The sequence below is a fragment of the Lynx canadensis genome, chromosome D1, assembly GCF_007474595.2.
Source record: "Lynx canadensis isolate LIC74 chromosome D1, mLynCan4.pri.v2, whole genome shotgun sequence".
Classification (NCBI taxonomy): Eukaryota; Metazoa; Chordata; class Mammalia; order Carnivora; family Felidae; genus Lynx; species Lynx canadensis.
The window spans coordinates 43,792,502-43,811,524 of record NC_044312.2 but is presented as its reverse complement, the minus strand read 5'-3'; the positions used below and the strand labels follow the sequence as shown (position 1 = coordinate 43,811,524).

The following is a 19,023-nucleotide window of genomic DNA, read 5'->3' as shown; positions in this document are numbered from 1 at the left end:
ATGAGTTAATTCAGGCAAGGCAAAGGCCACTGGCTGTCTACCCTTTATCTCTTTTTCCTTCTTCATTCCTAACTCTTGGGTGGTGTTATAGTAATGTGCCCACTTAAAAAAGAGTTTAGGATAACTAGGTATAAGAAGTTCTTGGTTGGGGTTCTGAGAAATTCCTTGAAAGGGAGGCCAACTCAGCCCTCATGCACCTTGCATGCACTTTGCTCTTCTTCCTTCTGCCTGGAATGAGGATATGGTGGCTGAAGCTGAGAAGTCCTCTTGCAACCATGAGAGCGAACGGGAGGAGAGGTACAGACACCTCAGATGTGAGGTGCTGATGATGAACACATTCCAGCCACCAATTATCTTGGTACTTCCTGTTACATGAGAACAATAAGCCCTCATCATTTTAAGCTACATTTCTATTTTATGTAGCTGGATGGGAATACACCTGATCAGCTTTTAACACTGTTCCTGGACACGGTAAGCATTTGACAAACGTTAGATATTATTATTAATAATAATAAAGGGTTGTAATTCGCATCCATTTAATGCTAATTTAAATGTACATTTTTGGAAAATTATTTTCCTTTCTTATCTTTATCTGATTAGCTTTCACTTTAAATAAAAAGTTCTTCTAATGAAAAAAAAATCAAAAACTATCCCAGACTCTTAGCTCCAAATCCTAAAATGAGGTGTACTAACAACAGATACTCTTCATTGAACATTTAATTTAATCCAGGGCCTACACTTGTTCTATATACAGCTCCCCTCCTAATCCACATGATAGCTTTCTCATGAGGTATAACCTCCCCTTTTGCTGGACCAGGAACTAAAGCTCAAAAATGTTAAGTAATTTTCCCGAGGCAGGAAAGACTTATTCAGTTCCTTTTGAGTCTGATTCCAAAGCTCATTTCCTTAATGATCACATATTAATTTATTACAGTAATAAATTATTTTGGTTAGGGATAAAACAAAAAGGCAAATAAAGTCTGAAAAGGGCACACTGTGCCAAGGAACTTCTGGAAAATCCTGCTTTGCAGGCTGGAAGGGTTTGGGGCCATCCTTCATATAACAATTCTTTATCTGGGAAAAAGATGAATGTCTCTGTTTCTCTGGAGAGGATGGTTTTGGAATTTTAGACCATTCTACTCCCAGGAGATAATCATATCAGTAAAAACAACTAGAAGTGAGAGGGTGTTAAAAAGGCTGAAACGGTATTTAAAATCTATCTTGCTCTAATGGTTCTCGAACATTAGTGTGCATCAGAATTTCCTAGAAGGTTTATTAAAAACACAGGGCTGGGTTCCACCCCCAGATTTTCAGACTCAGTAAATCAGGGCTAACATCTGAGATTTTTATTTCTAACATTATCCCATGTGACATTGATGTTGCTGGTAGAGCAGATAAGGAGGATAGGGAGTGAGCTGGGGCAGGTGGTGATTTTAAATATGTTGATCAGGGTAGGCCCTTAACATCTATGTCAGTTAAGACTTGGTGGGATTGATAGGTGATGGCCCACATTGTTTGGACTTTAGGAACAACTTAAGGAAAGACACTTCACCAGCAGCGGGTTAAGAAATCTCTACTTCATGTGTGATTTTTTTACCTAATTCAATCACGTATAAATAAAAGCAACACTGTTTAAAAAATCACTTTGACTGATGTTTGTTTCTTGAAAGTCTGAATTATTCAATCAGGTCTTATGAATAGAAGCCATTAATTAATTTAGGGTTTGCAAAGAGAAAAATTCTGACAAGGAATTCTAACAAACAGATATATTATTAAAATTATACCACCATAAACCATTATGACTTGATAAGTTTAATATAAGGCTTTTTTTAAAGTTTATTTATTTTTTGAGGGGGGCAGGTGAAGAGACATAATCCCAACCAGGCTCTGCGCTAACAGCACTGCTTTAAAATTCACCTAATCTAGGGGCCCCTGGGTAGCTCGGTCTGTTACGTGTCCAACTCTTGATATTGGCTCAGGTCATGACCTCACAGTTTGTGGGTTCGAGCTCCAAATAGGGTTCTCTGCTGTCAGCACAGAATCTGCTTGGGATTCTCTGTGTCCCTCTCTCCCTGCCCCTACCCCATTCTCTCTTAAAAATAAACACTTAAAAAATGAATAAATAAGATAAAATTCACCTAATCTATAGAATTCATACACAGCATCTGAAATCATGGTTTAACTCTGATGACACCACCCTCTTGTAGAGCTGAGAATATTGTTAATGAGCTAGAAATCACTTTATGAAAAAAGGAGGTAGTTCCAGTCCAAGGAAGTTAAGGTGGGAATTTAAGATTTGTAACAAAAGAAGAACTTCAGGCCACTTTCTCTCTCACCTGACAGACAATCTCTGAGTCAAAACAAACAAACCAACGAACAGTAATCTCAGAAACTAAAAATACCTAGTGTCTGAGAAGATATATGATAGCAGAGAGTGCAGGACGGGGCAGAACAACGTAAGTAGACAGCTCGCAAAGGCACTAGATAGAAAAGCACACATGCGTACTTTATCCCCTAGAAACTGTTTACTTTCTCAGCTCATTTTGGGATTTTTGGCTGTCTGGCCTCCCAGCTGCAGGTTCCTCTTGGCCCTATCCTTGATCCCCTCCTTATTTGAGTCCGGATAAGCTCATCTCTCACTCAGCACTGAGGTATCCTTGCTGCCTTCCCACTAGCCTTGCACTAACATAATTTCTTGACTTATCACATGTCTGGGCCAGTCTTCCCAATTTCAGCACTGCCTCAGTTTTTGTAGGGTTGTTTGTAGGGTTTGGCGGTCCACTTTGCTTCTGCAATCCTGACAGCAGGGTTTCTATGCGTGACTGTCAGCCCAGGGGCTGGGACCTACTTCCAGCTTAATTCTGACATCTTGCTTGCCTACCTTTGCGAGTATCAAATGAACTGAGAATCCTCATTACTGCATTCCATACTCTAGTCAGAATATCAACTTGTTAGATCTCTTGCCAGATGGGTATTGGCATATCACCCACTACACAAAAGAAAACCTAAGTGCAGGGATGAGAAGATGAGAAACATTAATCCTTTAGGGAAAGGCAAGACTAAAATGTTAGGCATAGCTGTACTTGTGGAAGCTGTACACAGTTGCCTTTGTCAGAACAATGAGTGCCTTCTGGCAGGATCCAGACTGAAGACACTAAGGCAGGCCATGTGGTAGGAACTTTCCCCCACCCTGAGTTAAGGCACAGCTTCGAGAAAAGGCAGAAGAGAGCTGAGAATGAGGACTGGTGGAGAGAATCTGCATTTGCAAGGTACTTTGTATTATTTTATTGAACTGTCACAAAGTCTTACAGAGTAGAATTATGCCAGGCACTGTGCATTCCTCAAAGCAATATTAGAGAGAAGCTACTTGTGAAATAATAAGAAATATTGATTTTGGTCTCTGCCCCTGGCTCCTGACACAGAGCTCCTAAATCTCTTGGAATTTCCTGGGTGATTTTTTTTCTAATGAGGTGCTTCTTGGTAGGCTCATGGAAGGGGGCTACTAGTCACCACAAGCACCAGGCCATGATTAAAAGCTTGGAATGTTCAGCTCTACCCTATATTTTCTGGAGAGAGAAGCCGAGCAGGAAATGAAATTAATAATCAATCATGCCTCTGTGATGAAACCTCCATAACTCCAATGCTGTGGGGTTCAGAGAGCTTCCAGGTTGGTGAACACATCTACAGTCTAGGGAGGGTGGTGCAGCTCAACTCTATGGTGACAGAAGCTCCTGGACTCAAGACCCTTCTAGACCTTGCCCTATGTATCTCTTCATCTGGCTGTTCATGTTCATCTGTGTCCTTTACCATATTCTTTACTACATAGTAAATCCATAAAGTATTTCTGGGTTCTGTAAGCTGTTCTTGTAAATGATTAAATCTGAGGAGAAGGTCATGGGAATTTCTGATTTGTAGCCAATTTGGATAGAGATTGTGGGTACACTGGGGACCTACTACCTGCTGTTGGCATTAGAAATGAGGGTGGACATTCATATGGGAATGGGGTCTATACTAACTTTGGTTAGTGTCTGAACTGAATTGAATGTAGGACACCCAGCTGGTATTGAAGAATTGGCTGGTGTGGGAAAAACCACACCCTACATCTGGTGTCTGAAGAATTGTATGTGAGAGTAAAAGAAATAGGGAGTTTTTCCTATGGTACCATTATTACCTCCATTTGAAACAGAAACCAAAAAAAAAAAAAAATGCTCAGAGAGACCTGCCACTTGTCCTCAGTCATAGGACCATGAATCCAGGATGTGATCCAAGTGAAAATGCTTGAAACCCTTCTTTGAACTCCTTCTTCTCCCTGCCCCTCCCCTTCAGTTTTCATCCTCCTGCCCTTTGTCCAGTAGTCATGACATTCTTGTCATGTGCCTCCTAAAATCCTGAGATATCTACCTGCTTTTCCCTGTTACTATCACCACAAAATTGATCCTTTCTCATTGATTTCCTGAATATAAAATTATCAACTAGCTAGTGTGCTAGCCCTCATGTCCTCATGTACCTCATGTCCCTCTCTGGCTCCATGGTAAACTATGAAAATGTGAATCTAATGATTTTGCTCCTTTGCTTAAAGATCTTTTATGATGTTCCATTGTCTTCACAACAAAGTCCAAGCTCTTGTAAATGACCATCCAGCTCCTTCATGGAGTGGTCCCTGCCCTCATTTCTCCTTACACCCTAGCCCTTCAGTGTGTGTTTACACAAACTGTATACGTGTGCACATACACACATTGTATACACGTGCACACATATTGTATACATGTGCACATACACACATGTACACACACACACACACACACACACACACACACACACACACACAAAGGCTTTTCAGCAAGAATACCTGAAGGTGATCAATGAACAACCCACTTCCATGGCTCTATATGCTGTTATGCACCTCTTCATCTGGCTCCATACCATTTGTCAAGACTTTACTCAAAGGGAAAATTAAACATCACATGAATTACCTAGATAGGAAGACACTTTCTCTTCTCTTCTTCCACTGAATTTAGTGCATTGATCTATAACTATGGGCCTTTCCATTAAAGTCTGATTCTGCCTTTTCCTCACTAGACCCTGGGTCCCTCAAAGCCACATGCTATGTCCTTATTATTTTTGTATTCTCAGTAATTGTGACTGCCTCTAGTGCACAGTAATTGTTCAATAAATATTTGAAGGGTGGATTAATGGAAAAGTGGAGAGAAGAATGGATGAGAGACAGTATGGCACAATTAGGTATAATTTAGGGACCAGGCAGACCTTGAGTTTGGGATCCAGCTCTTTCATATGATTTTGGATAAGTCACTTCACCCTCATTTAAATAAACAGATTAAATCTGGAAAAGTCTTCTGAGGCTTCGCAGTTTAAGTGTATCACATGATATCACCATTTGAAGCCATTTTTAAGCAGCCCATTAGAAATGGTAAGGCATTGCTTTTATTGTCTATATAATGAAGGTTATCCTGTGGTAGTAAACCGCATCAAAGGGGAATAGTTCTGAATTTTATCATAAATAATATTCCTTTCTCTTAATAATTATGAAATCCAGAGAACTTGATCTTCATGAGAACCAAATAAAGATATGTAACATTTTATTCCTACATTTTCACAGTATTTTTATGCACATTCTGGTTAAACTTCCAGAGTCATTGGATCATGTTTTGCTGGCCTAATTGCTAAAATGGTTGCAAGTCATTTGTGAGTAAAATTATTCCAAATGTCTTCCAATCGTTTTATGTCTCCAAGCTGCACCCATAAGGATATGAGTATTTATAGCTACTCTCTTGTTTAAATACATTATAAACCTAAATCCTTCAAAGTTAATGACAGTGACACCAAAGAAATGAGCAACAAACCTTATGTTTCATTATCTCCATTTCTTTCCTCTAACCTATGAATCAACATTTGTTTTGTACTGGGTATACATTCATTTTCTTCTTTTCATTCATCTGTTTCTTTTTTTAATGTTTATTTTTGAGAAAGAGAGACACAGAGTGCAAGCAGGGGAGGGGCAGAGAGAGAGGGAGACACAGAATCCCAAGCAGGCTTCGGACTCTGAGCTGTCAGCACAGAGCCAGATGTGGGGCTCGAACCCACGAACCGTGAGATCATGACATGAACCGAAGTTGGACGCTTAACTGACTAAGCCACTCAGGCACCCCTCATCTGTCTCTAACAATGGTCACACCTATTCATGCTCCAAGAATTTTCATGATACAACATCTCCAAATACATCCTGATGAGAATCGATGTGCTGGGCTTTGGCAATGGGTCAAATGGAAGATCACAAATGTAAAAATGTGATGAATGAACAGTATTATATTTTGGAATAATGTTTCCCAGCAGGGAACATTTTTTTTTCCCTAATGGCTTTCCATTAAAACACACACACACACACACACACACACACACACACACACACACTTCAAGAACTGGTCAGTTCTCTTCTTCACAAATATTTTTTCACTGAATAAAATGTACTCTTTTCCCTATTTCATTATCTGTTAGGTCATCTCTTGATAACAAGATGCTTAAGATTATAGGTACAATATGCTGACTGGAGATCCTACCCTCAATTCAATTACCACTGTCCACTTATCAGCTTTTATTAACCAGGGTAGAGTGTGGATCACTAGAAGGTCAGCTACACTATGCTCTGCGAAAATCACCCTGTAACACTACACGATATAGGGCAAACAAGTTACTTCTTAAACCATATTTCAGCTTTTAAAACATGTCTCACTAATAGAGTCTGTATTTAGTGAGTCACTAAAACAAGCAGAAAAGTGAGGGGAAAAAAATCTTAGCGTAAACAGGTATACTGCATTATGAATGAAAGCAACAAATACTAATGGTCTGATTACATTTTCAGCTTTCTGGAAATTTTTGCATGTCACAAAATTACAAATTCCTTGACTTATTTGTTATCTTCAATAACAAATAAATGATATTATATTTGCAAGTGAACACAAATGAGAGACTAAATGAGGATATTTAAAACCATGAATAATTCAAAAATAGTTTAAATTAGGTCTAGACATACACAAATCCCTGCCCACTTATATTTATTGAATGGCCCTTAGCACAATGGTCTCTTCTACCCCAGCATTCTTTACATGGGCATTACTACATGCCCAGAGTTTTTGTTCCTATGCTCTATTCTGGACCAATTTAACACTCCTCAGGCACAGCACAAATAGAATTCTATTATCCTTTCTCTGTTCTCAGCACCTCCTAAAATTCCACTGCCAAACTAGACATTATATGGGCAATGGGAGGATGCAGATGCTTAATATTCTATAACTTGAATAAACTAACTGTATTTAATCCAGAATTTTTTCATAAATGTTATTCAGACCCAGAAACCTTTAATTAGCATGCTTTCATTTGATAGTTCAGAAAACTGAAACTCATAAAGCTGTTAAGTGGTCACCAAAGCAGTGCCTCACATCAGCAATAGTTTAGAAATATTAAATAAATAGTACTTCCCTAAATATTAGTAAGGGCAGGTTAACAGAAGTATCCTGTTATAAGATCAATGAACGATCTATTTTCCTAAGGTGTTTAGAAACATGCAATTCTAGTTAATTCTATATGTAATTTTAAACGAATAACACTTGCAGCTAGAATGAAGTATGTGTCAAGTTGAGTTCTAAGTATTTTTTCATTTATTAATTTATTCAATCTTCATAACACCCCTAAGTGGTAAGTATTATTATCTCACACCTTCCACACAGGTGGATCTGAGGCACAGAGGGTTAGGTGACCCAAGTCACAAAGTCAGCTGGTAAGACAGTCTGCTTCAGTCTGTACTCTTAATCACCACGACATGGGGTATGTGGCATCAGTGGATGACTTTTATTCTTCCAGTCCACAGATGCAAACAAAACAAAACGAAACAAAACAAAACAAGATTACCCTAAGGATTAGACACTGACAAAGGATTGCCACATGGCATCTCTGTTAAATATTAGCATGAATCACATCACTATCAGAAAAGTAATCTAAGAGCAAAAAGGATACATGTAAGAACATACAGCTAAGGAAACTTAGGGAAATAGCTGCAAACAGATTACCAACAGAGAAATGACTGTGATTCCCCTCTTTAAGCAAAAGTATCAGGTGGACAGTAAGCCTAAGAGGCAGAAGAACAGGCATCAGTGGCCTCTAAACAGCAGCTGGAGACAAAAACACGGACAGACGTGTGTCAATTCCTTCGGGTTCCTCTGTGCTCCCTGTCAATACGTATATGAAACACCATGTATGCATGGAAGGCTGTCCAGGCTTTTTGTCTGTCCCTGAGGAGGAACCCCATCAGGGGACTAGAAGATTATTACTTAAGATTAAATCTGGATTAATATCAAAGACAAAGAACAGGTAATTTGGATTCTGTATTTAATTTTGTTATCAGAGTTAAAGAAATACTATCAAAGCTAAGTATTAGAGGAAAAAATTATTCTAGAAAGTGAAATTCAGTGGATACTTGAAAACACTGCCAAACCAAAGAATGAGTCATTTATCATATTGATTGGCTTTGATGAAATATATATAAATCAAGCTCTAATTCTTTAACTTGGTGAGCTTCCTTTTCTATATCAGATACCAGATTATTCACTCTCCAGCTTGTTGTATGGTAGCTAGTAAATACAGTAAGACATTCATGAAGTAGAAGGTGCACCGAGCTTCTACAGGAGGGATCAAGATACTGGCATCCATCAGCTTTTAGGGAAAAGGATGCCTAATAAAAAAAAAAAACCCTGCTACTTCCTTATTTTCTGGAAAGATGAAGGCATATTCCTTCAACCAATAAGTAACCTTCTGGCATCTAAGAGAAGAAAGAGATTCCACTTCCCATAATTATCAAGATAGTAAAGAGGAATATACAGAAATTACTAAAATCATAGCTAACATGTGGGTTATTTGAAAACCACTTATTACAACATGAATGAATCCTTGCATTTAAAGGTTAGAAAACAGGAAACCAGATGAGGGAACACCCACAAAATATCTGTTGCTACTGATACAGATTCAAGCAAAAAGAAGCACGGTCAGGCACCTATAAGACCAGGTAACTTACAGTCTGCACTCTGCACATGCTCCCAGTCACAGCTGGGCTGTACCACAAGCAAGTCTTTTTTTTCTGACCCAGCTGTGGGTTAAGACATTACAGTACAGGAGATGCCCTACTTAATTAGGTTAGGGTATTCTAGCTTTTTCAGAAATCCTTAGAAAGAAAACATTGTTTTTTACCTCCCAAATCTCTCCCGTCACCACACCCCTCCCCTTCCCAAGATCCACTGAACTCCTAGTGCTTACTTGGGATAATTTCTAGATTGAACGAAGGGTAGAATCTCAGAGTCTTGACTAGATGGAGGAAGTAGTAAGTCTCGAAATCGTTCTGTCAAAAGAAAAATAAACATCAAGTTGTGAAAAAAATCATTCATGAAAATAATGTCAAAATGAAATTATTACCTATTCTTTTAATTTGTCAATTATTTTGACTGCACATCTTTTATTAGAAATGTACCCACCATTTTATGTAGTACTAAAATATGTCTATTTTACTTTAATGACTCTCTTTTTATGATTAAGATATTGCAACAACTGCAAATACAAATATAAAAAGTACTCATTAGTGTAGACTAGCAAAATCTTATAATTGAAAGATTAGAAGAGATATTTATAACCAATAAATATACCTAGAAAATACACAATCTCATTAGTAACCTGGGAAGTGGCAATCAAAACTACATACGGATAGATAGCATTCACATCATGTGGCATTAGATTGACAGAAATTAATCTCACAAGATGAAGTGTTAGGATGTGGATCAACATAAGCTCATATATTTCTGGTGGGAATGCAAACTGGTACAATAGCTTTGGAAAACAATTTGGGATTATCTTTTAAATTTAACCTCTGCACAACCTAAATGCCTCTATTGCCATTCTGATGTATATACTTGCAGAAACGGTCACATAATGTCTTAGGCAGCAAGTAAAAGAACATTCATAGCAGTACTATTCATTACAACATAAAGACAAACCACTCAATTGCCCATCAACAGAAGAATTGACAATTTGTAGCATAGACACACAATGGAATATTAACTGAAGTGAAACAGAATGAATTCAGTTACAAATAAAAGCATAGTAAAATAGTGAGTGGAAAAAATACTAGTAGATTACATACAGAAGAATATCATATATTGAGTTAAAAAAACAACCAATGTATTGTTTACATATGTTATATATGAAAAAAAGCAGCCCAATAAAGAAAAGAATAATATACATAACCCAGGATAATGGTTATCTTTTAGAAGGGGTAAGAAGATGAAATAGAAAAGCAAAAGGTAGGTCATAATTGTTAATATTTCATATCTATGAACTACTGCATCATAAATGAATACATAAATGAATGCAGACCAGGGATAATCCAATGATGGCACTGGCCCATGAACCAAAAATTTGATTAATAAAATTCTGTGCTTATGAAGTTCATAATGAAGGAAGGAGGGAAGGGAAAAGAAGGGAGAAAAGAGGGAGAGAAGAAGGTAAGAGAGAGGAGAGAGAGTAAGGAAATGCGAGCAAAAAAAAAAAAGAGAGAAAAGAGGAATGTAAGGAAGGATCTTCAGTTCTACTTTAGAAATAGTTGTACTGCACAGTTATCTGCCTTGCATAAAGTAGTCTATCACTCTGATACTAATCCCGTACTTCCAGAACTAGATACTCATTACCTCTAGTCTTTCCTATGGGAAGGCTTCCTTGATGCCTCCTCTTTTTTTTCTCTCCTCCTACAAAATCTGGAATAGATGGCCCTACTGTGTGTACTCTGAGTATACTCTGTGCTTACACTTACAGAATGTTTCATCCTACATTTCTAATGTTACGTGTAATTGTCTACACACCTCTCCTTCTCCCTCTAGAAGTATAGTGCCACCAGGATACAGAACATTATCTGATACAGATTAAAATGTTAGGTAAATATTAGTTGAAATGATATTTCCACTTTTATTGCATAAAGAAAACTTCCCCAGTTAATCATAATGCCTTTTAGAAAAGCAAAACTGGTCATCTATCAATCATGAAAAGCAAGGGTACCAGACCTCCAGCCTTGAGAGGGTCACACCATCAGGCTGAGACAGAGTGCAAAGCTGAAACTCCAATCTGCAGTAAATCCATCTCTAACTGAAGGTGTGCAATTTCCACAAAATACTGAAAATCTGCAGTTGATGACAATCCCCACTTCCCAGTTACTGAAGAGCCAGATGTTAAACATTTGTGAACACAGTGTTTACAAAGTAGGCTGAGAAGCAGGATGTGGATTTTTCTTCATATTTATTGAAACACACTGAACCAGATATTTAATTGGCCTCTATTCTCCTGCTTGTGTTCACCACTCTGACATTCGTACAGTGCACCTGGGGAGGGACTGAGAAAAGAGTCCACAGAAACAAAAAAGCACAATTTATTTTTCTTCTTCAAGTACACTTCCTCTTTGAGTTCATATTTTCAAAAATAAAATTATATTATTGACTTATCTACTGCTATTTTTAATGAACAGAATTAATGTTTATTTCAATGAAATGACTAGTAAATTCTTCTGATATGACCATTGTCTTTCAGTGCACTTTCCAATTTATTGTAGCATTTCATTAAATGAATGATTTGTAGTGTTTCTCCTTTTCCCTTTCCCCCCTCCATTTATCCCTTTCCCAAAACAGATCTTGAAAAATAAAGCCAAAACCCAACAGCAAACATGAACTTTATACCTCAAGTAAAGAACTGTTCAATCAAACAGCTACATTGAATATGATATATCCTTGGGTGCTAAAAATATAAATAAAAGTTTTACTGAATGATTCTCAAACTGATTTAAATGCAAAGAAAAATCAGAATTCCTAATGTAAACAACCATAACATAAAATAGCTGGAGGTTTTCACACACACACACACACACACACACACACACACACATACACACACACACACACACAAAATTTGATTGTAAATCTGAAGACAATCTCTAGAGATAACATATTGATAGGATTTAAAACACACACACACACACACACACAGCAAAAGTAGCATGTAAGAGATTATTTACAAAGCCACCTGAACTATGAAATCTATAATGAATATTCCTACATTCGAAGCATCCTTTAATCTGAATATCATAAATGCAAACAATACCAAGCAAACATGAAGATCCTTCAAGTAGCTATCATGAATGTCAAAAAAGTTCACATATAACAAATAGAAAATAGCAGCCTAAAACTACATCCTTTTAAAATGTTTATTTTTATCATTATATTCATAAATTTCAAAATATGACTAACTTTATCCCATAAATGTATGATTGTTCACTTTTTCTTTATGAGAATAAAAGTACACAATAAAAATTATCCTTAGAGGGGCACCTGGGTGGCTCAGTCGGTTGAGTGTCAGACTTCGGCTCAGGTCAGGATCTCATAGTTGGTGAGTTTGAGCCCCACATTGGGGACTGTGCTGAGAGCTCAGAGCCTGGAGCCTGTTTCAGATTCTGTGTCTCCCTCTCTCTGCCCCTTCCCCGCTCATGCTCTCTCTCTGTTTCTCAAAAATGAATAAACATTAAAAAGAAATTATCCTTAGAAAAATCCAAGTACGTGAAAAATTATTTAGAATTCTTACATTAGTCCTTCTTTACTCTCCTAGATTTCTGCCTATCAACTAATTAATTAGCAACCCATTGTTTATCAGACGCTGGGAAAAAGACCAAAACAGACGGATATTTCCTTTGTTAAGAAGCAAAATTTTTAAAATAATACTTCATTCTCTTGCAGCAAATGTCACACCAGATGAGCTGCTTTCTCAGGAGGCCCAAAGTCTATTTCTTAAGAAAATGACAGTTATGCAAACACTGGATCTCAGTCCTTCTATGAAGCTCTTAGAATAATTTCATTAAAGCCAATGAAAAGAACGAGAGGATTTTCTGATGAGTTGACTAATGATGAAATGATGTCTGAACATGATTTTCTACCAGTCGGGGATATACTTTAATTAGCATAAGCTTTTGTAGACTTTCACCCACTCTTCCCTTCTCCCAATCAACAGAATGATCCTGAGGCTATCAGATCTGGAGGGCATACTACACATGATTACACTGATTTGGGCTCTCTGGACAATCAATTGTGAGACAATACACTTAATTATTTAAAATCAAAGATGAGAAAAATAAAATAATCTTTCCAATCCTAACTCAAACTTTTGTACATTTATTGTGACTCAATTCTTTATTTTCCCTTTTGTGAACAACAGCCACTTTGTAATCCTCCCCAAACATAAGATGTAACAAATACAATAAGAATTCCCATAACAACAGGGGCGCCTGGGTGGTTCAGTTGGTTGAGCATCCGACTTCAGCTCAGGTCATGATCTCACAGTCCGTGGGTTGGAGCCCCGCATCAGGCTCTGTGCTGACAGCTCAGAGCCTGGAGCCTGCTTCGGATTCTGTGTCTCCCTCTCTCTCTGCCCCTCCCCTGCTCATGCTCTGTCTCTCTCTGTCTCAAAAATAAAAATAAATACATTTAAAAAAATTGAAAAAAAAAAAAGAATTCTCATAACAACAAAAGACCAAAATGCAAACTCCTGAGATAAGAAAATAAAGTCTCCCTGTCACAATAAAAAAAAAGAAAAGAGAAGAAAAAGAAAAAGAAAGAAGGAAATTAAAGGCACAAAAGAAAACGAAAACATGATGTCATCCTTCTGTAACGCAAAAGTCCTTTGCATCTAAAGATGTTATCATAGCCACCTAATTGGTATCTTCAATAAGAACCTAAGAAATAGCTGTTGTTTGCTGGAGGAACACTGTCAAAGTTTTACCATTTCCAAATCATGGTTTCTTTCCAGGTAATCCATTGTCCTTACCTTTGTTTCTCCATAGTCTCCACTATGGAAATGAGTATAATAACTACTTCAAGTATTATGTTATCATGGGCAAGGAAAGAAACTCAAATAAAACATCTCTAAAGAGTGATAATGTTGCTCTAAAAAACCTGGTAAGAATTTACTGATATTTTTATTAATAGATATAAATTTTCTCCCTCTTCTTTTTCTTTTGAGAGAGAGAGAGAAAGAAAGATTATTAAGCAGGCTCCACATTTAGTATGGAGCCAACTCCTGGCCTGATCTCACAAACCTTGAGACCATGACCTGGGCCAAAATCAAGAGTCAGATGCTTAACCTACTAAACTACCCAGATGCCCCTCTCCTCTTTCTTTTAATGCTCATATTACACTTAATTTGCCAGTTTTAATTTTTTTTTCTTCAAGAAGAATTAAAATAAAATCCTTAAGGGATATTAAAGAGACTTGTTAAAAACTTAACCTTAGTTTTAAAAATAACTAGTATAACCTTTTGGGATGAGCACTGGGTGTTGTATGGAAACCAATTTGACAATAAATTTCATATTAAAAAAATAAAAATAAAAATAACTAGTATAAAGTAATGTAGTATCAGAAACCATAAGATAAATGTTGCAAGGAAACAGACATCATCCCCATGCTCTTAGTATTCAAGCAAAATCCATAAATGATTACACCATAATATCACTATTATTTTACAAGGAAAACTGAAGATTATCTCATAATACAGGCAGTATTATCAATGAATATGCATTATACAGGGTAGACCAAAGAACAAATCTTCCTTTATAGTTTGCAGTACTTAGAAGCAACAAGTTATATTAGAAAAGATACCAGACTGGTTGTCAGAAAGTCTGAGTTCTCTATTTCTGCCTCTATTCTTAATCCCTTCTCTCAATATACAAATGAGTGAGATGAGTTCAGTGATTTTCAAACCACTTTTCAACTTCAGGTCCCTTAAAGAACATATGCTTCCGGAAGGGAATCTTACAGGGAGATATGAAGGGAATCTTACAGGGAGCTGTCTTGATTTACCTAGGACGGTTCTGGTTATACTTGCTAGCATTCTGCTCAATTTAGTATTCATCTCAGAATCTTATTTTTTAATTGAATGTTACTAATAAAATATGCTAGGGATGCTGTGGTTGATACAGAGAAGCAACCCCCTCCCCCACATTCTGCTTCAGTGAAGTATCTGTCATCTGGTATTTGCTCCGGGGCTTCCCACCAGTTAGGCTAAGGTTTCGTAGAGTCTGCATGGTGGTTCAAGTTCTTCCTCAACCCAATCCCACATCCTTCCTTTTCCCTTCAGGGGCTCTGATCCCTAATAAACATTTTAGATTCATAAATTACTTCTCAGACTCAGTTTCTGGTGAACCCAACCTGCAGCAGATGGCCTTGTTAGACCTCCACTTTGTGCGTAGAGCTTCTGCTATGTTTTTGGCTACCACTGGGTAAGATGCACATGCATGTAGTTAGGTCAGAATAAATCAATTTCTTTCCAGCCCTTTCTAGAAGTAACCTAATTAACACCTTCATTACAAGTACAGATGCCCATTGTTAAAATGAAGTGCTCTCAGACACACATTCCTTGGGACAAATAACACCATTCAGTTGGGCTGATAGTGGAAGAAGTAAGTTAAGTACCCTGCAGGCCATGTGGTATACTAGCCTGTTGCACCAGACCCTGTGCTGTAGTCCGTGAGATACACACAGCCGTCAAGGTTTCATTCAGGTGATGGTGTCGGTGGGAAATGCAGAAAGCTATAATTTAGGCTGATATGAAAATTATACAGGAACTAGAGTTAAATACTCCACCCTAAATTGTACAGAGCAGCCTGAAAGCTCTTATTTTGTCCTTTATTATGAAGTATAGGAAATCATTTCAACAGTACTAAGCTAAAAAACATAATGATTAATAAAAAAGTAAACACTAAATTTACTGTACTTTTTCAGAAGAGTTGAACATGTAACTTGAGCAAAATGTTTGTCAATATCTGCCACCCACCCAGGAGGCCATAATGATTTCATTGAACACATGAAAACAATCAAATCTGTTGACAGTGAATCAGCACCTACTTTACAAGTTACTCATTATTTTATGAAAACTATGCACAAGGATGATAATTTAACACATAAATATGTAGAAGGTCTAGTAGGTGATCAATGTTATGGGGAAAAAAATAGCTTTACAGTAATTGGGATCTATTCAGGTGGCCTGGTCTCTGTGCATAATGGTGAATATAGATTGACAATTCATCAAAAGATACTAATAAAGCAATTCTAATTTCATATTATTGCTCAAAAACAAACCATTGATACATGGGAAGGTGGGGAGGAGTGAGGAAAGAATATTTTCTAAGTGTCCACAAACCTCTTACACCTTCCTTTACACTCCTTCCATGGGTTGTGTATCTTAACATTCTCTATTACAAGGCAGCTTTTATATCCCAGGGGTCTCTAGCTCATATGCTCATAGGGAAAAATAGGTATTTATTTCAATTCCCTTTTTCTTTCCTATTTTTCCTCTCTCGTATTCAATTTTCTGTTCTTTCTCTTTTTTTAATGAAAACAAGTCATTTCAATGAAAATTCCTCTTTCTCACTTCTCTATTTTCTACCCACCCCCTTTGACTGTATCATAAAAATGCAATAATAGTTCCAAAGGACATTCTTCTCTTTAGAAAGGGAATTGCAGGTAAAAAAATAAGCTGGCAAAGACCATGTTATGGTTAACGAGGTCTTTAAACACATATCTTTAACAATATTTATACAAACACAAAAGAATGGGGTCTAACTATTGGACTTCAAGAAGAAAACAATGGCATGGATGATGAAGTAAACTTAAGACAGACAAACAATAAAACATGGGAAATGTTCCTTTCCACCTAAAAGCACAAAACATCATGAGTAAGAAAAATATAATATAAAAGAGGGAGGGAAGGAGATTATATAGACAAGGGTGTCTGGCAGTGGCTCAGTATGTTTATTGCAATCATGCATTCTGAAATTGGGGTGGAGTCAGGGACCACTGGGCCTATGGCGATACACACTGGAGTCAAAATTCCATTAAGTTCCCAACAGCCCTGTTAGTGGTCTGCTACAGTAATGTTTTGGTTCCTCAGGATATAGTGTCACCGTAGAGTCAATGTTTAGTTCCCCAAAGGTTGAATGTTCCCCTTTCACCCAGGCACTCACCCTGCCAAATCATAAGATCATTGTACAGTTTAATTTTGACAAATAAAAGGGTCTTTTCTCAAAGGGACCTGACTATCCCTTTATTAAAGGGGTTCAAAATCTATGAACTGGCTCAAGTCTGGAGAGTGGAAGGACGGTACTTTGTAGAGAGATGATTCAGATTATGCCTTTTTTTGCCATAGGTTGCCCATCTATTTGAGTTCTAAGGATGCATGGTCAGTTAGTCAACACCAAATATCTTACAAATCAATCGAATCAGAACATTGTTTCAGCCATCTTGAGTTTATAAGTTAAGTGTGGTCTTTTAGCCCCCGCCTCTCAGGGACCACATCATCTCCCCACTTCAATAATGGCCTCTCTCACTTATCACTCTTAGCCTAACAAAGAGTCACCATGGGAGTTTTTCAGGGTTCTAGAGTGCCTATCACCAATGAATTTCCCAAAGCCACAGTGAAAAATATCCTTTATGGGACTTAAGGAGTTGATAAGCCATCATACATAATAAATCTTCTCCAGCAGTGCAATTTCCCCAAGGTGCAGGATAACTTCATCTACAATATATGTAAGAAGTCTGTAAACATATACACCAAGAATGAATATATTTAAGGATATGAGATGAAAGAAAAAAGGCATTAACTTTTATTTTACCTATACCCTGTTTGTATTCTCCATAGTACATACCTAAGAGTAGTATTTTTTAAAAGATAGATGTGTATACCATGATTGTACATACACATGAACATGTCTTCAAGAGTACTTGTCATTCACATTTCCTACATTTTAGTTGTTTTAACACTGTCCACTCCTCTACCTTCTAAGGAAGTCATAAAACCAATGAAGAAACACAACATGCATGCACACACACACACACACACACACACACACACACACACCGGCTGCTTGAAAGAGAAGGTACAAATTTATTTTTACATAACATTTAGGAAGTACTGTTTAAATATATAAACAAAATATGAATATTTAAAAATTACTTTTTCAGGAAATATTTATTGATCAGGCACCAAGTTAGGTCCTCAATAAGCTTAAGGTCTAGTAATGAGCACATATGTCATCAAAAGATATGTATCCTGCAAATAAATAAGTGCTAAATGTATACTCCAAGGGTCCATAAAAACAGATCAACCAACATTGCCTGGATATGCTGGTAATATGAAGCAAAAGAATCAGGCAGGTTTTATTTAAAAAGTGAAACAAAGACCAAAGAAGAAGTTCTTCTGACCCATGGTGCTAGATGAAGTAAATAATTCTGCTGATATTTTTGTGGTCTACTATATATCAATAATTTGTAATGGAAGAAAACTTAAAATTGGGAGTGAAACTAATATTTTGAGCAGGAGGAACTTTTATCAATTAAATCATATCTTATTCATTTATTCACCCACTCAACAAACTTTTATTAAGTACCTATTATTGGTCACACATGATGAATACAAAAGATTCTTATTCTCAAGGGCAGCTCTGTTTATCACAGGGAAATGCCAGGACAACAAAAGAATTGCAATTCCATTAGAGCTACTTGAAAAGGGATTTAAAATGTAATTACAAAATTACTTAAAAAGGGAAAGAAGAGCTGTTCTCCTAGGGATTTAAAGAAATTAATGGTTTGTAAAAATTTGATGTTTTATTTTCTCAAAAAAAAAAAAGAAATATGCACAGTAATCTTAGAAAAACAAATTACTTCAAAAAATAGGAACAAAAGGGCACACTTAGAGTGGTACATTCAAACCAACTAGAAACATATAGAGTCTAAGTTTTCCTTTTCTGAAAAGTTTAAATCAAGTGAATGTTCTTTATTACCATGGTAACGGTATTGAATAAAAATAGTTGCTATTTAAAATACTGCTTTCAAAGCAACATCAAAGGCATTCAAATTAATACTATTTTAGGTAAATCAGGAAATC

The 19,023-nt window shown here is 36.9% G+C and overlaps 1 protein-coding gene across 3 annotated transcripts in view; it reads right to left on the bottom strand.

Moving 5' to 3' along the window:
- The window catches only part of NOX4 (NADPH oxidase 4), a 165,705-nt gene that overhangs the window by 41,880 nt on the left and 104,802 nt on the right, over positions 1 to 19,023 (bottom strand). For all 3 annotated transcript variants that reach the window (XM_030333009.1, XM_030333010.1, XM_030333011.1), the window contains one exon: positions 9,322 to 9,403. In XM_030333009.1, coding sequence (XP_030188869.1) covers positions 9,322 to 9,403 — 82 coding nt within the window. The remainder of the gene's footprint in view (positions 1 to 9,321; positions 9,404 to 19,023) is intronic.